Consider the following 19,697-nt stretch of genomic DNA (forward strand, 5'->3'; position numbering starts at 1 on the left):
AGACTTCTTCCAAAAAATAGAGGGCCAATTTTAAAATATTGTGTAATTATTTGCAAATATGCGCCACTTTTGAGAATGCGGCAAATACATGTAACTTCCCCTAACACAAGAATTTAGAATGGCAGATTTACAGACATGCATTCTGTATGTCGTTGCAGCAGATTTATTTTTGAAGAATAGGAAGCAGACCTTAATGAAGTCATCTAATTTTAAAATTAGATAACTGATAACAGACATGTTCAGTCTTCTTTGAACATTCTAAGTGTAAAATCACATTTGAGAAAGACAAAGATGTTTAAGCTAAAAGTTTAAAAGATGTATACATAAATAACACATACATATGAACACAGACTCATTACTGAAAGTTCTTTACAAAGACTTCAGAATCAAACAAAAGAGCAGTTCTCACTCCAATAACAGTACCAAGTGTCTTTGAGACTTTTAAATGGATTTGCCAACATCAAAAGCTGATTTTGAAGTAATCAACTCTAAAACAATGGTATTATCAATCATTTGATGGGTTGTAAGCATATCACAAATCAGGCTTGGCACAGCCAACCTCCAGATTTTCATGTTCAATTGCATACTAATACCAACCAGATCATATAAGTGACTCCAATAATAAAATAAAAAATCATTTGCAAGAATGTATTGACTAAAGACTGCTCATGTATGAGTACAGCTCCCAGTTATTTAAAAAAATAAATAAATGAATGCAAGGACAGAAATTTAACTTGCCACAGTTTCATTGAAAGTTTTCTGTACTATATTTACGAATAGATACATTCCAAATTAGTTCTTGAGCTGTGACCCACCCATAATCTGCTACAATGTTCATGGCCAATAACGATTCTCATAGAATATTATTAACTTATTTTTATTTTTTGAAGGAGCTTCATGTATACTTTCTAAAGAAAAAAAAAATGTATATATCTTTATTACATGTATAATGACCCTATAAATCCCAGCCTAACCCACCATCTATTGCTTCTCATCCAGTGAAGGTGCAGCAATATCTCTGTAAGCATATAAAGTTACCTCAGTTTCAGCTTAAAGCCACAACAGTACATTTAGTAAATGAATACACAGTTGCTTGTCTAAATGTACTATGGAGTAACTTCAGGAATCTTCAGCGTACACATCTGGACAGCTGGCAATAGCCTCAACACTTCAGAAGCCAAGAACTTTTGATTACCAAGAGCATTCATGGGTTTGCTCTGCAGCTTGAGCACAGAGGACATTTTTATCTGCATTACATTTACCATGATTTAAAGATACAGAGCACATCCAGTAGACCAGACATTTTCTGGGCACCATGACAGAACTCAAAAGTTTGAAGAGCAAATTTTTTTTTTCTTCCAGAATCACTGTAAGTTATAGCTTTTTACCTCTCTCCATTTCTCCACTAGATGGATAGGTTTAATTTAGTTATCCATCTAAGTCATCTGCAGCCTTTAGATTTTTACTCCAAAACAAGCTCAAAACTGAGACCAAGAATAGTCTGTTGCACTCTCATAAATGTTATCATTACTTGTTAATGCTACTCCCAGAAACATTAATGTTATGTTCATTCTCCTCCAGGCTTCATTCTCTCTTACCTGTCCCTCTTCAAATACATGCTGCAGGGACACCCATGCTCTTCCCTTTCACTGTGCTATACAGTTCCCTTTTTTATTTCTCATCCACCATAAACTTACTATACTCCTGGATGCCAATCCTGTGCTTTCCAATACAAGCTAATACTGGTCACCCATAAATACTTGAGATTGATTTGAAAGTTATCAATTTAAGTACAGTTTTAACTTGCTTTTCAATTCAAACAATGAAGCATTCAGTCACAATTGATAAACAATCATTGTCAAGTTTCAGTCAAACAAGCACATTCTGACCCCTCTAAAGAGGCAGAAGTCAGCCCACCTACCTCACTTGCTTTCTTCATGTTTCTCCATGACATCATTTCCTCATTACCTCTCATGTTCAGGTCTACGAGTTCTCATCTTCTCACCTCAGCATTAATCACAAAACGTCCTCATTTTCCTCAATGAAATGTATCATTTTCTCCAATCCCTATTTCCAGCAATTCTAGATATTGTTGTTTGTAACACCCAGCTAAGCATCCCCCTGCCCCGGCCTTCACACAGCTCCCAGCTCCCTCCCTCACTGTCAAATAACAGCTGCTCCCAAACTCACTGCAAGCAAGGCCAGCCACAGTTATAGTAAAGCCCCCAACCACTGGCTGAAGAAATTTTTTCATCTCAGTACAATCAACAGCAAGATAATACTGGATATTTTATACAACTGAAAAGCAGAAACATGAATCCTGAGGGCGGCTGGGGCCACACTCTCCTTACCCTGGCCTGCTGCCTCTAGCTGAAGGGAGAGGTGGGACTGAGGGTGCCACTGCCCAACCATCAGGGCAAGATGGAGGTCACCCATCCAGCTGCCAAAATCAGTAACAGAAGAGAGGTTTCCTCCTGCCCTGAGCCTATTTTGGTTCTGACTTGGACAATTGAGCAGGATATGGAAATAAGTATAGCTATTGCTGCTCCTCCAAACAAAAAGCAAATGAACGGCTCCAAAACTGAACAAGATCCATGGGGTTTGCTCCTCCCTTTCCACTGGAGGAAAAAGGGAAATCATTTTTTTTAAAAAAACAACTATCAAAGTATGACATAAGCACATCTGACTTCTTACCAGGCCAAAACATACCCTCTCAGCAACTTTCCAGCTGTCCCAGCTTCATAATGAAACAGCATGAAGGATGCCTCCCAAGTCATGTAAAAGCACATAAAACCCTAGAGATCACAACTCAAGAATTTGTAGCCACAAAGACTAGTGATGACAACCTTTTTTTTTTTTTTTTTTTTAAGAAACACTACAACCACCACCAAATGCAAATTCTATGCACATATTTTAAACATACATTAGGAAACAAATGTGGATCTAATTTAAGAAGCTACATTCCTTTCCTGCTAGAATTAGTGATTTCATTTAACGTGAAGGGCAAGTATACTAAAAACCATAGCATAAATTTTGATGCAATATAAATAGGGTCAGTTCCTCCTTACAACAGCATCTGTCCCTGACTGTTCTCCACCCAAACTTTATATAAGAAATACCATAGTACCAATCTAATCACATTTTATTAGTTTAAGTAGGTGTTACCTCATAAAATCAAACAGTATGGCAGGACTAGAAAACAAAATAGTATTTTCTCAAGGGGTATTAAATATAGCTAGAGATAAGTAACATCCTGCTCTCTAAAATGTCTATTCAGGTTAGGGAAAAGGGTGGAAACAGTGGTAATGTCTATTAACATTTGTAGCTTACAGTATATACCCAGCCTGCTCTGGAGAAAAAAAAAATAAATTAAAGCATTTAAGGTTCTATACTGTAGTGAAATTAAGACATTTTCCTGTGCTGGTATGTAAGTATTGTCATTCAAGACTGAAGTCAGTGCCAGATAGATTTTAACAGCCTTAAGATAAAGACTTCAGGTAGATCCTCTGCAACAGTAGAAGGCTCAAAAGCAAATCTCTGTTCAAGAGCTATAATCTTACTGGGTATTTCTGGCAGTCCCTTTAAATGCTTTTGTATCCTTTTGACATCATAACTCTGAGCTCTCCCAAAAATACATTATGCCAGTTCTTTAGGATATATAGCAAATAACAAACTCAACATTTGGTTAAGACTCTGTAATAAGTTGTTTATGTCTTATGGAGATGACTCATTTTATACACTGTTTTAACTGTTGCATACATTCTGAGAACTGAATTCACAGTTTCTTTGTAGGTTTGAATACTCGAGATAAAAGCAATTTAAGACTCAAGTTTTAGAGATGAGGACCCTCTGGATCCTTGAGAGCAGAAGAACTCAGTTACTAACTTCCCCTTGCATCACTACTAACAGTCTTCTTTCCCACATTTTTATGTAAAAATGTGATATTAGTCTGCTATTAAAAACAAAACAAATAAAAAAAAAACAACACACCACGCTTAATTCTACTACTCCAGGCAGTTCCAAGTTTAGAAGTAGAACATTTCACATTTGAGGAATTTAGATTTTTTCCTTTTGCAATGCAAGTTCAAGATAGTTCTCCCAATCATAAAAAAAAAAAAAAAAAAAAAAAAAAGGCAGGTTATTGCATTGTTTAAGTGACAATGATTCACACTGTAATGTAAATACAGTCCAGTGAAAGCTTCTTAACCACTTCTAAACCACTCTTCCAAAGAAATGCTTTGAACTTGCTGATTTATAAAACTCTTTTCCAAGGGAAATGCACAGCAATTTGCATCGTATTTTAACAGGCTTGCTTTTCCTGATTACAATTCACAAATATCTTGAAAGTAGTCCATGGACCCAAAGGCTCTGCTAGTCACAGGCTGCAATCATTATGAAAATTAAAAAATGTCATATTATGTCTTAGCAAAACAAGAGCACATGAAAACCATTTCAGAAGCTAATAAATAAAAACAAACAAATTCCTAAGAAAATTTCTTTAATTTTCATTTTATGGAAATACATCTTTTGTTTTTATTTCCATGATACAAAAATGTTAAATATCAAACATTTTCTGAAATCTACCAATGCAGCTTTTTTTAAACAAATAAAGGGCTGGTGCAGTTAGCAGGTTTGTCACAGGTACCAAAAAAAAATTTTTACAAAAACCCCACAAGCTGGGGAAGAAGGTGGGGAAGAAATAGATCAAGACTTAAGAGTGAAAACAGCAGGATGTGAAAACAAAGAAAAACTACCTCCCACTAGGATATTCATGTTTGAGAAGCACATAAGTTAAATTTATTTTTTTATTTGTTTTAAAAGGATATGGTATGTGTAAAGTTAGTATTCAGAGGAACGCTGGCTGCACTGGGGGTGGAGGGTGGGAGTAGAGAATGAAAAAGTAAAAAAAAAAAAAAAATCCAGATAGAGTAACTGGTAGAAAGCAATATGTGAAACTGCAGTTCTACCTGTGTCAAGAATGCTGACATCAAGCATACTGACATTGCCTTAAAAAATATCTAAAGATTAGGAGATTTGTGGTAAGTCCCCTCAAGCACAGGAAACAGCCTAGCATGAAATCAGAGTGCCAGTTCTTTTTGTACATTTCATAGCCAGCATGCCAAAGGAGGTGACCAAAATACATTTAGTCTTGCTTCTTAAATCTAACATCATTTACGACAACAAGGATTTCACATGATCAACAACAATCATATACTAGTTAATATATGCACAAGTAAAATTGACAGTGATTGTTCAGTAAACAGTTTAAAATAATTAAACTGATTTTCAGGACACATACTGCTTTGTTAACACCACTTATATTTAAATAAAGTATGGCTTCCAGGAGGTGTGTTCTTACAACTGCTGTCAATCAATTCCACTTGTTCAGGCAGTTGTTTCCTACCATGTTTCAGGGACTTCAAAAATTTCAGTGGAACTACTTGTGAAGCTTCCTAAAAAAGGAGTCATAGAATACTATATTAAAGATTTCAATATACAAACACTAAAAAGAATAAAAAGTCAGATCAACAATCTTTCGATTCGTTCAAAGCATACAAATGACAAATTTTCTTCTCTACAGAGCTTTAGATATGTTATTTGCAAGTCAATATTTACGAAGGGAACCCAACAGACTGTTTATCAATGGGTACTAAAAAAAGTTGACTTAGTTTTTTCCAAACAAGTTGTAACACTAATAAACAAAGAAAATTTTCTGAAAGAAATTGCTAACAAGTTCAAACAGAATCAACAACAAATAGATCAACAGAAATCAATTACTTAGTGGTTTAAATTCACATGACCTAAGGTTACTTGATTTCAACATACGCCCTCCTACGTTATTTTTATTTATTTATTTATTTACAGGCTGCAGAAATGTGTACAACATTGCAAAAATATAAGGTGAAAAATAGTCACCTATCTGCATTTAGCCAGACAAACAATTAAAAGGTATTTGGGCTAGAAAAATGTCAGTATTAAAGTCTGAAAACCAAAACAAAATTGAATTATCCAACAGCCTAGGTGAGAAGTCTTCAACCAAATAAAAACCAGAAAGATTATGGTCAAATGCCACACAGAATATTACATATATTGATTTATAAGTCCTAACAGTTTTTAGAAGACAGGAAAAAGACTTGAATTTATATTTTGTACTGGAAACACTATTGATTTTCAAGCTTTAAATCTCAAACACTAAACAAGGCTAAAAAATAGAAGATTTACAAAACAGATAAAGAAAAAACATCATTCTGGCAAATCCATATTTTGACACTTTTACAGAGGTCTACAATTTCTTTTGTTTTTCAAAATCTGTATCTCCTGAAAGTGAGATTCCTCAAGCTTTAACAGCTAACAGTTCATGAAATGTGAAAGATCTGCTCACAGTCCAGTAACCTTTCAAACAAATGTAGGCTTACTAAGAACACGTTAGACTGCAAGAACTGGGAAGGGTGACTGTGACCCACCCATCCAGAATGTGTGGAATGGATTTTAATAACTCTCACTTTTCATCACCATCCTGTCAATTAATATCAGAAATAAAAGCACAGCTAAGTGATACATAAATGCAAAACGCTCAAAAATCTAAAGGGCCTAGTGAATCCTGTTACATCAACGTCTATCTGGCAGCTTATTGCTTCACTGAATTGTCCTAGAAAGCCAACATGTTCTCAAGAGATGTTCTAGGGAGGCACTGTGGCAAGCAGTGTGCTGGAGAGGCAGGCAGGTTGGCTGTCAAAGTTTTGGCTTAGTTATAAATGTAGTTAACGTTCTGACCACAGTGAGAAATTGCATTGGTTCTTCAACTTAAATAAATAATCTCACAAATGACAGTGAATAAGGGAAATTAGTACAATGTTATCAAGATATACAGTTTAAGTTTTAATATATATAAGTGCTACTTAAAAGGGCACATATATTAGCTTTCAAGGCAGCAGGTAGTTTTATTAAAATGGACTTATTTGTAAGCAACAGTTTGTTTAACGACATATCTTGCAGATCAAGCTACAGGCATTCAATTATGCTATGACTCTATCTAATTAAGCTTAAGTGAAAAGGTCTGCATCAGGTAAGTCTTACAACTGGTGATAAAAGTTTGTTGAATTAATAGGATCTACTTTAGTGTCTTACTTCCAGAATTCTTTCAGTTTTGTTGTGATAAAGTTATCTGATTTTGCATAACGAGAAAGTCACATAAATGAAAAAAAAAAAAAAAAAAGCTATAAATATTCAAAGAGCTTTATTTTAAGGAAGAAAGTAGGCAAGAAATCAAATACTTCTTCTTTTAGTTTGTCTCAGTTGTTTTGTTTTCCTTTTTGATGCCATCTTCAGTTTAAACAACTCACAGCAAAATAACTTATAACACTGACTTACTGTGTTACACTCATAGAAGTCCAGAAAAGTTGACACATTAAAGAAAAATTCAATTTTGTTCAGGCTTAGGGCAGTTCCAAACAGAACAGAAAATCATGAGCAAGAACATTGCTTTTACCTGCTGGAACTTGTTCTTTCTTGATCTTTTTGAACTTTTTGTCTCTCTTCTTACTATCTGGGAGGGGCTCTGCACAGGAGTCTGTCTGATTGTATTCTGGATCTTCTCCCTCTTCCACATCATCAGAACCAGTTTCTTCCTGAATAGGACTCATGCTTCTCTTTCCCACTGTACTGGTACCTGTAAAACTGAAATGCAGGTGAAATATTGTTATCGACAAGTTAAGAATAACTATTACATAGGTACTAGTTACTATACGTCTATTAAATGCTTACGAAGGTAGTAGAATAAACTAAGTGATATACCATGAAATTATATTACCTGGAAAATCCAACTTGCAACTTAGGGAAATGAAGGTGTTCATTGACCTATTGATGTCTCAGGCTTAGCTGTTATTCTGATGAGATTGCTCATCTCAACCGTAATTAAAGCTGTTCTCTATCCCTGCTCGAGTTTATTTTTTCCCCTCTTCGTCATGAAAGCTCTTGCATATAACCGAATATCTATTGAGAATGCTCATCACCTATTAATCCCAAAAACATACATCTTCATATTGAAGGATTTTACATGCTAAATTCATCCACTCTCCTTGAACTATATGCAGTTGTAAAAGTATTTATACTATACAGAGAAAACAACCAAACTCAGTGTAATAAAAGTTAAAAACGGGTCTTAAAGTGAGATTCCTATAATCCAACAAGCTGGTGAAATAAAAATCACAAAAAGTTGCACACATTTTGTAAGTAGCATTTAAATTGAAGTCTGATGAGCACATTACAAATATTCACTTAGAGCTCTATTTCATTCAGCATACATTGAAATAACACGGCATAAATTTCATCCAACTATAATTCAATTGTTAATCTTCCTTGAATGCCAAATGGAAATATTAAAATAAAATGAAACATAAGTGGCAAAGAAGCTAATTAAAAAAAAGAGTTCCCATCGAACTTCTAGATATGTAAATACCAGCTATTTAAGTGTACATTTTAATATTTTTTCAGAACAAGAGATTAAAAAAAAAAAAAGTAGTTTTAGGCTTATAAACCTTTATTTTTTTGGTAAAACCAACACAAAACACTTCTTTTATTGAACATTCTATTCAATGCTTATATTTTTAAAAAAATGAGTATCAAATTATAAAACAAAACTAAAATCCTTTTTATTTTTTCTTTTAATCTATCATATCTGGAAGCATGGTGTTTCAATAAAGTTTCAGCTAAAGGATTGTCAAACTTATCTGTAGTTTTGTCTTTGAAATAGACTTTTGTTCAGGTAAAGCCTGAACAATTTGCAATTTAAAACAGACTAATTCTGGAATGTCCAAAGGTAGTAAAAAACCATGAAACATATGATTATACTTCATGCTTTTACTTCCACTTTAGGGATGCACACACCATTTACTTTGATGAATGGCTGGCTTATCCTGCAAATGTTCACATACAGAACACCTTCTTGCATGATCTCTTACAAACCTTCATTTCGAGTCACACCACAACTATGATCAATAAAAAGATGTAAGCCAAAAAGCTGGAGAGAACTATTTGTCCCACATACACACTTCAATATTGCAAAACAGAAATAAAATATGTCTGGAAAACAAAAAAAAGTCTTTTTAAGAAAGTGCATTTAGAAAATGAAAAATGGCTTTTATATTTAAAAGAAATGTTTGGAATTTTTTCTAAGAATTCTACCTCTGGGAAATATATTCTGAATAATACATAAGGAAGAAAATTTAGGAGCCACAAATTACGATCTCAGAATTAGATAAATGATCAATAACTGTTGACTTTTATGCTTCCATTCACTGCATGGATTCCACATAAACACATATTAGGTGTTTTTTTGTTCTGTTCTTCTTTGACTGAAAATAAGGTTCAAGACTACAGGAACATAATTTTTTTCACTTAGCAATAGTAGTAAACCAGTATGGTTGTATATATAAGTTAGAGCACTACTCAGATCAAAGTTCAGTTTTCTAATTATACCAGCTATTTTGGAGTATGCCCATGTTTCTGTCTCAATTTCCTTACTCTGTTGAGAAACAACCAAACAAAGTGGAAAAAGCAAACAAACTACTAGTTATCAGTAATTTTCCAATTCAGATATACTGGTTTATACTTTCTGGACATCTGAAGCATTTAGGAGAAAGTGTTACATCAGCCATTAGCAAAGATGGCACTCAAGTTTCAGAATGCAAACGTACAACAGTTACCCATGCAATAATATGATTTTTCAAAAAGGAAAAAAATATATTTAAATAGGTTCTGAAGCTTCTTTTATATTCTGAATTAAGATTTTTATTCTTTGTTTTTAAGTAAAATTACTAGCCAAGTTTGGGGGAAAAGTAAGAAAAGCCCAGCATACACTGCCAGCTGGCAAATCTATCTAGTGAACACAATGCAGCTTTCATTTCAATTAGTGATGATCATAGGTGTGGTTCCGCACCTCTTCAAGAAAGGCTCAGGATCCACCAGTCCTTTTTTCCCAACCTCTCCCTTATGTTAGCCTATTTTAATGCCAGCCTGCTGGCAAAAGTAACTGGGATGAATACCACAGAAGGAAGATGGTAGAAATCTAAAATCTAGATTTTATTTTCTACTTCTATTCTTAAATACAACTCCAATCATCAAAGAATATAGTATTTTTGTTAAATCCCAGCAGCATGAGTAACAACATTAGCACTAAACGCAATTTGATGAATCGACAGGATGTGGTGGACTTACATAGAGCTTTGCTGCCCAAAAGAGCACACTACACCTGATTAAAATGCTCACTAACTCTGTAATGTCATTTCTAAATTGCGGCTACTAAATAGCAGCAATCCAGCTAGTGCTATGGTAATTACTTTGAAAGAATCAGAAAGTGGAGAGGAGTAAAAGTGGGGGAAACCCTTATGATGATGTAGCATTAAGCATTTTCCATTTTGGAAAGGAATGTCCTACTTTTGAAAGGACCAATTCCATCATAACTGAGTATCTTGAATAGGCCTAGATACAGACAGACTTTCAATTTCAAGCATTTCCCAATTCTTATCCTCTAACAAACAACTATACACAAGCATTTCTGTAGAAAATAAACTGTAAGAGAAGTCACTACAAACTCAGTAAAGGAATCATCAGCAGAAACACAATAACATTTCAAAAAATAAGATAAACTATTTTCAACAAAATTAAGGCATTCAAGAAACCAGTGCTACAACTGGGAGCCTGACAACAGCAGATGCAGCACTCCTGGTTTTAGCTAGAAAACTTGTAAGGCAAAATGACCTATCACTTTCCTATTCTTTATGCTCATGTGAGTCTTCTGCCATTAGCTTATTTTATTTTACTCATCCTTACATGATGATTAGGAAAACTAGTAACTGCAAGCAGAAAAGGATATCTAGTTTTACACAGAACATAACCTATTTTTCATGCCATGGTTTAACACCATTTTGCAGAGGAAAGGATCCCAATTCCATGCGTTTAACCAGTCAAGACAGTTGGCAGGCAGCTATTTGCTCAGCACAACACAGCTCATGCAGTACACAGCCACACAAGAGGCCATGGTCCATCCATTTTGGAAAGCATGCTCTGAAAAGGGAATGGCTTTAGAGGAGTGGATCCTATTAACTACTTGGAGTTTTGCATTTCCTCTGCTTCTCCATCTGACGTAAACTGTCAGGCACCTTTCTATTAAAACTAATTTTTATATGTAACAGTAGTAATACACTACATGCCAGGGGTATATATTAATTATAAATTGTTGTACCTTGTAGCTACTACGATACAGCATTTTCTGAAGAGAAGTTCCTCTGTAACATTGGAATATAGTTTGTTTCTAAAACAAGAATTAATAAATCCTCATTACATACTTACCAGTCTGACAATCTAAGACAGAAGGTTGCTTATAAGAAATAACTTACAACTTCTTTACTGAATGAAAAACTAGCCAGAACATATTGTCAGAAGCTGACAGAAGCTGATGCAGTAAGCTTATTAAATAATAAGTAATAAAGAATGCAGTAACATGAATCTATTATAAGAGATCAGCTGCTGGATACACCACAGCATTGAGTGCTTAACTATATATGATTCAGATTAATCTGGATGAATATGCACATATGCACACACAAATACATATAAATAACCTGGACAAATACAAATAGATATAACATTGTATAAAAATATTTATATATGCTTATGTGTAAATATATATTTATTTGTAAGATATCTCTGTCTAGAAACAAAAAGAAAATCTATCTACAGACAGTTTGAGTGAACTGAAAGACCACTGAGTGTGCAGTTACACGTTGTGTCTAACCTGGTGTAATTGCCAGCTCACACTTACAGAGGAAATATTTACAAAGGACTAATGCACAAGAGAACACAATCTAGCCAGTAACAAAGAGAAATAAAACAAACAAACAAATACATGTCAAAAGAGCTGCATGAAAGGGAGTTTGGACCAGAATAAAGTCACTTTATTCTTGGAATAACAACAGAACCAAAATTCATGTAATGGCAATTATAAAATTGTCTATAAACAAAATAAAAGACTACTATCTAAAGCTATCAAAGTGTTGATCATCAAAAAATAAGGATAGCAAGGCTGTTTCTTGAGGAATTTCTCAATATTAGAGAAAATAGATGAAAATCTTTCAAGGAGATAGTGTTTAGGCAGACAACTCACTGAGACATAACATTAAGGAAAGAATTCGCTAAAAAATTTATTCAGCTATTTTCCAAATTACATATTTGTGGTCGTCCCCAACTTCTTTGAAAAATAACAAGTCTGCTTTCCACATTTACTGTTTTCCAACATATCTGTTGAAAGAAGTTGTCTACAGTTCATATCATAAGCCACCACTCTTAGTGTCTTGCCTAGAATCTGTGAGATACCCGAAATACCTGTGAAAACATTCAGTAAGGAGAGAGACTTCCTCCAGTAGAAATACTACTATGACTTGGGATTTCTTTGTAATAGACTCAAGATGTTCAATATGTTCAGACTATTTAATACAGAATTAACTATAAGCTACAGACTTGAACCTTAGCCACCAGGTACCGAGAACACATGTAAACCAGTGCCAGGACAATCCTGAGCTCTTCCATCTCTTCACAGCATGTATTCCCAAGTTTTCCTAAGTACAATAGTTTAATTGAACTAACTTCATGACTTCATTTGATATGGATTTTATCACCAGGTTCTTCCATATGCTTTTTTAATTATTTTTTTTTTAAGGAATCCAACAAGTCTAACACATTTAGAATTCCCACCATGATAAAAGGCATGAAAATCTGACACCTAGGCAAAACACACACCTGTATTTAATTTTGCAAAGTAGGCAAATCATAAGCTCATGTAAGTGAGAAGAACAAGTTTAGTACATTTTTTACATGATAACATTTACTGGAAGATATAATGAGAGTTAGAACTTATCATAGCAAGAAAGATAAAGCAGGAAAAGCTCAGTGTTGGTTTTATGCCTGTCTCATTTGGTCTGTTCAAAGAGAGGGAGTGGAGGTGTGTGAGGAAGAAAAAAATTAACATCTACACTAATGTAACTTATGCACTCCACCAAAATGTGTTTTTTTTTTTTGCCAAATATATAATTGATAGAATTTTGAAAAACTAAGAATACCAATGACTTGATAGCTGAATTATTTAGTTTTATTAACACTGAAAGACTCTTTCTATTCACACCCACACAGATCACTGAAAAAAAAAAAACCAAACAAACTCATGTTCTCTTCATATCTAAAACATCTCTTCAATAGTGTGGGTAAAAATGGAACAAGAAATACACACAGCAACCTACTGTATTGGAATCAAAACAGACACCTCCTGACTTGGCTAACTAGCTAAGTATAATACTTATAATTACTTATAATACTAAGTAAATAGCTAACTATTTAAAAACAAAAATAAAACACTTTTCAAATTTTACTCCAAAAACTCAAAGCCTCACAAGCATCATGCACCTATAATGCATTGAAGACAATTTTCTGACACGGGTGGTGGAGGAGCCAATGAGGTGGCGTGTGCTCCTGGACCTTGTCCTTACCAACAGGGATGGGCTTGGTTAGGGATGTGAAGGTCGGGGGCAGCTTGGGATGCAGTGACCATGAGATGGCGGAGTTCAAGATGGAACTTGGTGGAAGAAGTAAGGCTAAAAGCAGGATTGCAACCCTGGACTTTCGGAGACCCAACTTCGACCACTTCTGGGACCTGCTTGGGAGTATCTCATGGGCTAGGCTGCTAGAGGGCAAGGGTGCATGTGAGAGCTGGGCTACATTTAAACAGAACTTTTTCCAAGCTCAGGATCGGTGCATCCCTAAGAGTAGGAAACTGGGGAAGGGGGGCAGGAAACCTGCATGGATGAGCAAGGAGCTCATCGATAAGATCAAAAGGAAGAGGAAGGTTTATGAAATGTGGAAAAAAGGCCTGTCCTCTTGGGAGGAGTATAGAAGTGTTTTCAGGGCCTTCAGGGACGCGACAAGGAAGGCTAAAAACCCACCTAGAGATGAGGTTTTCAAAAGAGATAAAAGATAATACTTAAAAAAAAAAAAAAAAGTATGTAAACAGTAAAAGGAAGATTAGGGATAATGTGGGTCCCTTGCTGAACGAGCGGGGTGTCCTGGTAACGGGAGATGCTGAGAAGGCGGAGATACTGAATGCTTTCTTTGCTTCAGTCTTTGCTTCAAGGACTCCCCCATGGGACTCTTCGACCCTGGAGGGAGGAGAAAGAGTCTGGGAAGTGGAGATCTCCCGACTTGTTGACAAGAGAATGGTTCGGGAGCATCTGAGTAGGCTCAACACACACAAATCCACGGGTGCCAATGGGATGCATCCACATGTGCTAAGGGAGTTGGCAGAGGTGATTGCCAAATGGCTCTCTGTCATAGGTCCTGGAGAACAGGAGAGGTGCCTGAAGATTGGAGGATAGCCAATGTCACTCCAGTCTTCAAGAAGAGCAAGGAGGAGGATCCGGGAAACTACAGGCCAGTCAGTCTCACCTCTGTCCCTAGAAATGTGTTGGAACAGCTTATTCTGGATGCCATCTCCAAGCAATTGGAAGAGAAGAAGCTTATGAGGAGTAGTCAGCATGGATTCACCAAGGGGAAGTCGTGGTCAACCAACCTCGTTGCCTTCTATGATGGCATCACCAGCTGGGTAGATGAGGGGAGAGCAGTGGTTGTAATCTACCTTGACTTCAGCAAGGCTTTCGATACTGTCTCCCATGACATCCTGATAGCAAAGCTGAGAAAGTGTGGGATAGAGGAGTGGACAGCAAGGTGGGTGGAGAACTGGCTGACTGGCTGAGCTCAGAGGGTGGTGATTGGCAGTGCAGAGTCCGTCTGGAAACATGTGACTGGAAGCGGTGTTCCCCAGGGGCCGGTGCTGGCTCCAGTCTTGTTCAACATCTTCATCAATGACCTTGATGAGGGAATAGGGTCTACCCTCAGCAAGTACGCTGATGACACAAAGCTGGGAGGAGTGGCTGACACGCCAGAGGGCTGTGCTGCCATTCAATGAGACCTGGACAGGCTGGAGAAATGGGCAGGAAGAAACCAAATGAAGTTTAACATGAGCAAGTGTAGAGTCCTGCACCTGGGAAGGAGCAGCTGCATATATCAGTACAGGCTGGGGGATGACCTGATGGAGAGGAGCTCTGAGGAGAAGGACCTGGGGGTCCTGGTGGACGACAGGTTGACCATGAGCCAGCAGTGTGCTCTCATGGCCAAGAGGGCCAATGGGATCGTGGTGTGCATTAAAAGGAGTGTGGCCAGCAGGTCAAGGGAGGTGATCCTCCTCCTCTACTCTGCCCTGGTCAGGCCTCACCTGGAGTAATGTGACCAATTCTGGGCTCCCCGGTACAAGAAAGACAGGGATCTCCTGGAAAGAGTCCAGCGGAGGGCCACAAAGATGATATGGGGCCTGGAGCATCTTTCCTATGAGGAAAGGCTGAGAGACCTGGGTCTGTTCAGCCTGGAGAAGAGAAGACTGAGAGGGGATCTCCTCAGTGTGTATAAATACCTGAGGTGTGGGAGACAGAGGGATTTGGCCAACCTCTTTTCAGTGGTTTGCGGGGACAGGACAAGGAGTAATGGTCACAAGACAGAGCACAGGAAGTTCTGCACCATGCGGAAGAATTTCTTCACGGTGAGGGGGACAGGCTGCCCAGAGAGGTTGTGGAGTCTCCTTCTCCGGAGATATTTAAAGCCTGTCTGGACGCCTACCTGGGCAGCCTGCTTTAAGGAACCTGCTTTGGCAGGGGGGTTGGACCCGATGATCTTTCAAGGTCCCTTCCAACCCCTTCAATTCTGTGATTCTGTGATCATCATTTGCCTTCCTGTTTCTGAAGCACAACCTCATCTGGACTGCCTAAGATGGTAATTTATACCCTTCACTGTGGCAGTATCACCATGGAAAGTCATAAAAAAAACAAAACACACAAGATTACCTTTAGAGAAGAATCCAAAGACAAGTTTTCAAAGTTTCCAAATGACACGTGTCCTAGTTTTGACTGGACTACAGTCAAATTTATTCCTTGTAGCTGGTAAGGTGCTGTGTTTTGGATTTAAGATGAAAATAATGCTGATAGCACACAGATTGCTTAGTTGTTGTAGAACAGATGGCAGACCTAGGACAAATGACCCAAAGTGGCCAAAGGGATGCTCCACACCATCTGGCCACATGTGGAACAACAAAGTGGGGTGGCTAGCTGGAGTGGGGCAGGGGACCACTGCTGGACATCAGTCAGTAGACGGTGAGCAATCGCATTGTGCATCACTTGCTTTGTTTAGTATTTTATTACTATTTTCCCTTCCTTTCCTATCCTATTAAATTGTTTTTATCTCAACTCTTTTACATTTTTGCCCCTGATTCTCTCCCCCATCCCACTGCAGAGAGGGGAGGGTGAGTGAATGGCTGTGCAGTGCTCTGCTACTTGCTGGGTTAAACCACAACACAAAAGCTATTTAGAGGTGTAAAACAAAGAGGGATGTAATTCTTTTACTTTGGTTGTAAGAAGTGGTACTACTACAACAAGCTCAGAAGCTGTGAGTTGACCTGCCCCTAGTATCCTAATATTTTAAAAGTTTGTCTAACTACTAAATCCCCTCCACTCCTTTACGTATGATCTTGTGACAGGTGATGTACCACTATCGATTCATGTGCAAAAAAAAAAAAAAAAAAAAGAAAAGAAAAGAAAATACCAGATAAAAACTACCTCAGAGGTGCTAGACTTAATAAAGTGCAATAAAGATACAACAATTTGCAATGCAAAAAAAATCTCACCTGTTAACACAGTAGTATCGACTCTGGGAAACGTAAGGTGTGCATTGAGTTTTTAACCGCTTTCTCTCCATCTCCTTCCAACTATCTTCTGTACATTTTCTCTTTGCCTGTTTTTCTTCATGTTTTTTCTCAACATATTCAGCATATGTCTGGATCCTATAACTTTCAGCATACCTGCTGGTGTTTACAGCTATGGGGAAGAAGAGTGATGTTATATACAAAATGCTTAAATTACAACACACCCTCTCCTGAGATAACTTAGTCTGAAAAACAGAAGGCTATTTGTTCAGTTCATAAAAACTACTTTTTCTAGTTCCACTATTAGTGGTAAAATAAGTATGTAAATAAATAAATGTTGTACTATCCTAAATTCACATTGTACATTTGAATTACACATTTAAAACATTTCTGAGTTAGACTTCTTCCAAGAAGGGTTAATTCTACTGAAGATTTCTCTTTTAAATTAGAAACCATCAATTCTTCACTCATAACCCTCTTCCAGATTGCTTGTTGGCAAGAAAAGAATTCCTGGATTTTTTCCCTTTTAGTCTCACTATTTAACCCAGCAGGTTTATTTTGCAAGTCTGCCAGGAAAAGACGACATTTGCACAGGCTTTGCCAAAACTCTGATTGCTGTGAAACACAAGCTCATTTGAGCTGCATTTTTTGTAGCACAAGATACCCGTGGAAGCAGCACTTAACTAGCACCCAGCTGTTCCATCCTTGTATCTTTCTAATGTTCTGTCTCCACTTAACTAAAAAAGACTGCCAGTTCAAGGTAGAAGGACTTTTGTCAACACAAAATTAGAATCACTTAAAGAAAACTTTCACTGCCTTCACTCAGCAACAGTTTACCAACATTCCTCCAAGTCCCAGCATCTTTGCAACTCTCAGCCTTTAATCTGGAGGCCAAGCTCTGGCCTGAAGTCATCACTATAACAGATGAATCAGCAAATTAAACTGGCTGTCAGCTGGTGTCCTCTACCACTTTCAGCCTAACTCACTGAAAGAAAGTATTGTAAACTAACCAGCAAACCTGTTTTAATCTAAAACAAAGAAACAAAATAACACATTCTTTTTCATGCATGTCTGCTGCACATTTTAAAATACCATAATAGTAAAATGGAGATAAAATCCCAATTTTATTACTGCACATCTACCATAGAAATTTCAGATGCATAACCAACCTTCTGATCCCAGCTGATGCACTGCCATCTTAAATACAGAGCATTCTGTACTACCCCTAGCCCATGCACAACACATATCATGCTCTGACATTGCAATTCAGACAGGTAAGGTAGTGGATTTTTTTTTGTCTTTCTATTCTGCATATTGGCTGCAGTAACATGAAATGAAGCAGCTGCAATACAAGTCATGGCACATAGATGTTGCTGTTACGAAGTTTTTCAAATGTACATAAAACTCGACAACACGTTTTTATATTTAATTTTAATCCCAAGAATAGGTGACTGTAATTATGATTAACAGTCTCATGAGACTGCTGCATTAACCAGATACATGTTAAACATACCTCCCGTCACCCCCCTTTTATTTATTTTGAACTGTGAAGTTATAGGATCTGTTTGAAGAATTAGGAGCATATTTATTGCCTATGAAGTTACAGTACAAGCATCATAAATGAATTAATAATGCTCACTGAAGTTACTGCATGCCAACTGACATTCCTAAGGGTAAAATTTGTTTAGGTAAACTCAAGCATGTTTTTACTTGCTAAAATCAAGCACACAGTTACCATGGATCATCTGATAAATACTGACTTGTTAAAACACAATAACCATTTCACATTGTTTGTTTTGCTATAAACTACAAACCAGAGTTATGGCTCGTTCATTTAATTCCCTGACAAACTCTGCTTATATATAAGGAAAAAATAATCCTTATGAATCAGCCTAAAGATAATTCTTAAAAATAATCAGTATGAAAGTTAGACGAGCTGTCTGTCCAAAAACACTATCTTGAAGCAAGACCTGTATTTTATGCAACATGTTCCTGTTGCCACATACATATTTTTACATATATGTATATGCATATAAAAAGCTCCAAAAAGATAAACGCTGGATATAACTCTACTCGCTACAAGAAGGACATGGAGGTGCTTGAGCGGGTGCAGAGAAGGGCGACGAAGCTGGTGAGGGGCCTGGAGAACAAGTCCTACGAGGAGCGGCTGAGGGAGCTGGGCTTGTTCAGCCTGGAGAAGAGGAGGCTCAGGGGCGACCTTATTGCTCTCTACAGGTACCTTAAAGGAGGCTGTAGCGAGGTGGGGGTTGGCCTGTTCTCCCACGTGCCTGGTGACAGGACGAGGGGGAATGGGCTTAAGTTGAGCCAGGGGAGTTTTAGGTTAGATGTTAGGAAGAACTTCTTTACTGAAAGGGTTGTGAGGCATTGGAACAGGCTGCCCAGGGAAGTGGTGGAGTCACCATCCCTGGAGGTCTTCAAAAGACGTTTAGATGTAGAGCTTAGGGAAATGGTTTAGTGGGGACTGCTAGCGTTAGGTCAGAGGTTGGACTCGATGATCTTGAGGTCTCTTCCAACCTAGAAATTCTGTGATTCTGTGATACACTGAATTTGACATAAAATATGCTAAAGTGCAAACGCTTTATGCATTGAACAACCGAAATGAAGGCACATAAACAATTTTATGGAGCCACACAGACAAGTTAATCTTGCACGGTTTTGATCTGAAAAACAGCTCCCTTAAGGGTTTTAAATACATTCTCTCTGATGCTCTTCTGGTGAACAATGTCCCTGCTGCCAAACAAACCAAATACAGTTACCTCACCCTGCAGTGCCCATGGAAGAAATGCATTGCTAGAATACCTGCTGAATTCTAACGAACTGAAGAGAACATAAGGTTTTTATTTACTTGTTTTTAAATCATAGAGAAGGCTTTTTTTTTTTTTTT

At 37.2% G+C, this 19,697-nt stretch overlaps 1 protein-coding gene across 2 annotated transcripts in view; it reads right to left on the reverse strand.

Annotated features, from left to right (window-relative positions):
• Positions 1 to 4,145: 4,145 nt before the first annotated feature.
• PARN (poly(A)-specific ribonuclease) overlaps positions 4,146 to 19,697 on the reverse strand; it is a 67,523-nt gene continuing 51,971 nt past the window's right edge. Inside the window, exons 22-25 of one of the 2 annotated variants that reach the window (XM_082772417.1) lie at positions 16,775 to 16,964; positions 11,243 to 11,311; positions 7,490 to 7,677; positions 4,146 to 5,453 (exon numbers count right to left, since the gene is read on the reverse strand). In XM_082772417.1, the coding sequence (XP_082628543.1) occupies positions 5,401 to 5,453; positions 7,490 to 7,677; positions 11,243 to 11,311; positions 16,775 to 16,964 (500 nt within the window). In that variant the 3' untranslated portion in view covers positions 4,146 to 5,400. The remainder of the gene's footprint in view (positions 5,454 to 7,489; positions 7,678 to 11,242; positions 11,312 to 16,774; positions 16,965 to 19,697) is intronic. The other variant, XM_082772418.1, reaches the window with a different exon arrangement.

The sequence above is a fragment of the Aythya marila genome (genome assembly GCF_965140915.1).
Source record: "Aythya marila genome assembly, chromosome: 15".
NCBI classification, from domain to species: domain Eukaryota; kingdom Metazoa; phylum Chordata; class Aves; order Anseriformes; family Anatidae; genus Aythya; species Aythya marila.